The sequence below is a fragment of the Nicrophorus vespilloides genome, unplaced genomic scaffold (genome assembly GCF_001412225.1).
Source record: "Nicrophorus vespilloides isolate i.1.1-1 unplaced genomic scaffold, Nicve_v1.0, whole genome shotgun sequence".
Taxonomy (NCBI): Eukaryota; Metazoa; Arthropoda; class Insecta; order Coleoptera; family Silphidae; genus Nicrophorus; species Nicrophorus vespilloides.
The window spans coordinates 60,611-63,261 of NW_017099473.1; the positions used below are offsets into that span (position 1 = coordinate 60,611).

Here is a 2,651-nt window from a genome sequence, read left to right on the forward strand (position 1 = left end):
ATTTTCCAAACATTCACAAGTATTTGGTGCTGTACAATTTCCATTAATACAAGACATTTCACAGATTGCTTCACAAACGTACGGATTATCAGAAGACTTCTTGAATCCTTCCATACATTTGCAAATGTTTGGTTTTATGCACAATCCATTGATGCAAGGATTCGAACAATTCGGTTTACAATTAAATTCATCTTCTGGATCTGAAGAGTAACTTTGTTTACATTCACATTTTTCAGGAGAAACGCATTTTCCATTCATGCATTTCTTTGAGCAAACTGGGACACATTCGAATTTATTTGCAGGATTTAGTTTAAAACCTTCATTACAAGAGCACGTTTCAGGATCTGAGCAAAAACCGTTTTTACACTTTTTCGAACACTTTGCAACGCATTTAAATGAATCTTTCTCATCAGGTATAAATCCAGAATTACAGGTACAAACATCAGGTTTAGTGCAATCTCCATTTATGCAAGCTTTTGAGCAAATTGCTTCGCAAGTATTGTTATCATTCATAGTATAATTTTCAATACATTCGCAAGTGTTTGGTGCTGTACAATTTCCATTAATACAAGGTGTCTCGCAAATTGCTTCACAAACGTACGGATTATCTGCGTTTTTGGAGAAACCCTCGTTGCATTTGCACAAATTGTTTTCTACGCAAATCCCATTCACGCACGGTTTATCGCAATTGGCAACGCATGTAGAATCATCATTCGGTGAAAATCCTTCGTTACAACTGCATTTTTCAGGAGCCACGCACATACCGTTCTCGCACTTCTTCGAGCAAACTGGTTTGCAAGTATTACCAGAATCCGTTTCGAATCCTTCGTTGCACGTGCACGTATTGAAACCTGTACATCTCCCATTTTCACAAGGCGTTTTACATGTTGGAACACATTCAAACTTGTTCTTAGGATTCTTCTTATAACCCAGTTTACAGACGCAAGTATCTGGCGATCCGCAGAATCCTTCAACGCACGGCTTCTTGCAAACTGGTACACAACTCTTCGAATCCTCCTGCTTGGAATAACCTGAGCTACAGCCGCACCTAATTTGTCCTCGAATCGGCCGATTGGTGCATTGCCTGTAGCAGATGTTAGGATTCTTCGCGTCCGCATAAAATCCCATCGTGCACATGCATTTCCCCGGAGACATGCATCTTCCGTTCACGCAAGTTTCGGTGCACACGGGAAGACAAGATCTTCCATCCGGACTGCTCTCGTAACCATCGTTGCATTCGCACAAATCCGGTGCTACGCAAATCCCGAATTTGCACGGTTTCTTGCAGATCGGCGTGCAAGTTCCGTTTTGGTTTTCGAATCCCTCGCAACACTCACTTTCAATTAAACACAATTACAATTATTTCGATGGAAAACCTTTCGGAAATACTCACCCGTCACCGCACAAAGCTTCGCCGGATGCACAACACATGGAGTGCACTAAAAGCACAGCTGCAACTATCGGGAATCTCAAATATTTGGGCTACAATATGTGTGTACTTCTATATTACTGTGGTTTTATAATTTTGGCTGTAATTCGCATTCAAAGTTGAAAAAACGCTCGAAAAAGCAGTCTTTTCAGATTTTTGAAATTGTTATTGCACAAATGTTAACAATATTGTTTAATAAACAACGCTCGAAAAAGCAGTGTTTTCACATTTCATAGATTTTCTCGAAATTAGCCGTTTGGCTGTAATTCGTGTTCAAAGTTGAAAAAAACGCTCGAAAAAGCAGTGTTTTCACATTTCATTGATTTTCTCGAAAACTGTAATACATAGAATGAAGCCAATAGTTAAATAATGCTCGAAAAAAGAGTGTTTTCTCGAAAACTATAATAGATAGAATGAATCCAAAAGATGCATATAAAAGCTGAATGTTTGGGGAATCTAGCAAGTATTGATATATTACTGTGGGTTTATCATTATGGCTGTAATTCGCATTCAAAGTTGAAAAAACGCTCGAAAAAGCAGTGTTTTCACATTTCATTTTTTTCATCTGTTCATTTTTTTTTCTAATTTGAACGCAAATTACAGCCAATGAAACAATCACAGCAATCTACGAATCTGCAGTCTTCAAACATCCAAGTTTTTAGAAAAATCAATGATTTCTTACATATTTATTAAAAAAAAAACTGATTGGTTTTTGTACTTTTACCTTAGTGTTTATAGCAATGAATAATTTGTTGGATAATATGTGTATAATTTTGTATAATTATAGTATTCAAGTTTGTGAATGATAAGTAATTATAATGAATGTAAACAATAATTATTGATTTCATTATAATTAAGAATTGCTTCTTTATAATTCTTTTTCTAATTAAGAATTAGTGTGGATTTCCTTGGAAGGAGTTTTGCCGGGAAACAGTGTAATTTATGAGTGATCGGGATCAATTGATCGCTTGTGAATAATTTAAAATCAATTGATATTTCCAAGATAATTGGTCGTCTTCGATTAATTATTAACAGCGACAGAGAAGTGGGACGGACTTCTTCATATAAAAATGATCGTTGGACGGACCGGAATATCAGTATAATTTATCTTCCTCCGTAAAGACAGAGACTCTAATCTTTTTATCAAGAAAAAAAAACCCAAGTTTCCGGCGATTGTAAGGGCAGAATCAACGAATCTTCTTCAGTCCGAAAATGTCCATCC

The 2,651-nt window shown here is 36.5% G+C and overlaps 1 protein-coding gene across 1 annotated transcript in view; it reads right to left on the reverse strand.

Annotated features, from left to right (window-relative positions):
* LOC108564552 (fibrillin-1-like) overlaps nucleotides 1–1,431 on the reverse strand; it is a 5,454-nt gene extending 4,023 nt beyond the window's left edge. Inside the window, exons 1-3 of the mRNA XM_017923627.1 lie at nucleotides 1,394–1,431; nucleotides 432–1,336; nucleotides 12–200 (exon numbers count right to left, since the gene is read on the reverse strand). Coding sequence (XP_017779116.1) covers nucleotides 12–200; nucleotides 432–1,336; nucleotides 1,394–1,431 — 1,132 coding nt within the window. The remainder of the gene's footprint in view (nucleotides 1–11; nucleotides 201–431; nucleotides 1,337–1,393) is intronic.
* Between the last annotated feature and the right edge of the window lie 1,220 nt (nucleotides 1,432–2,651).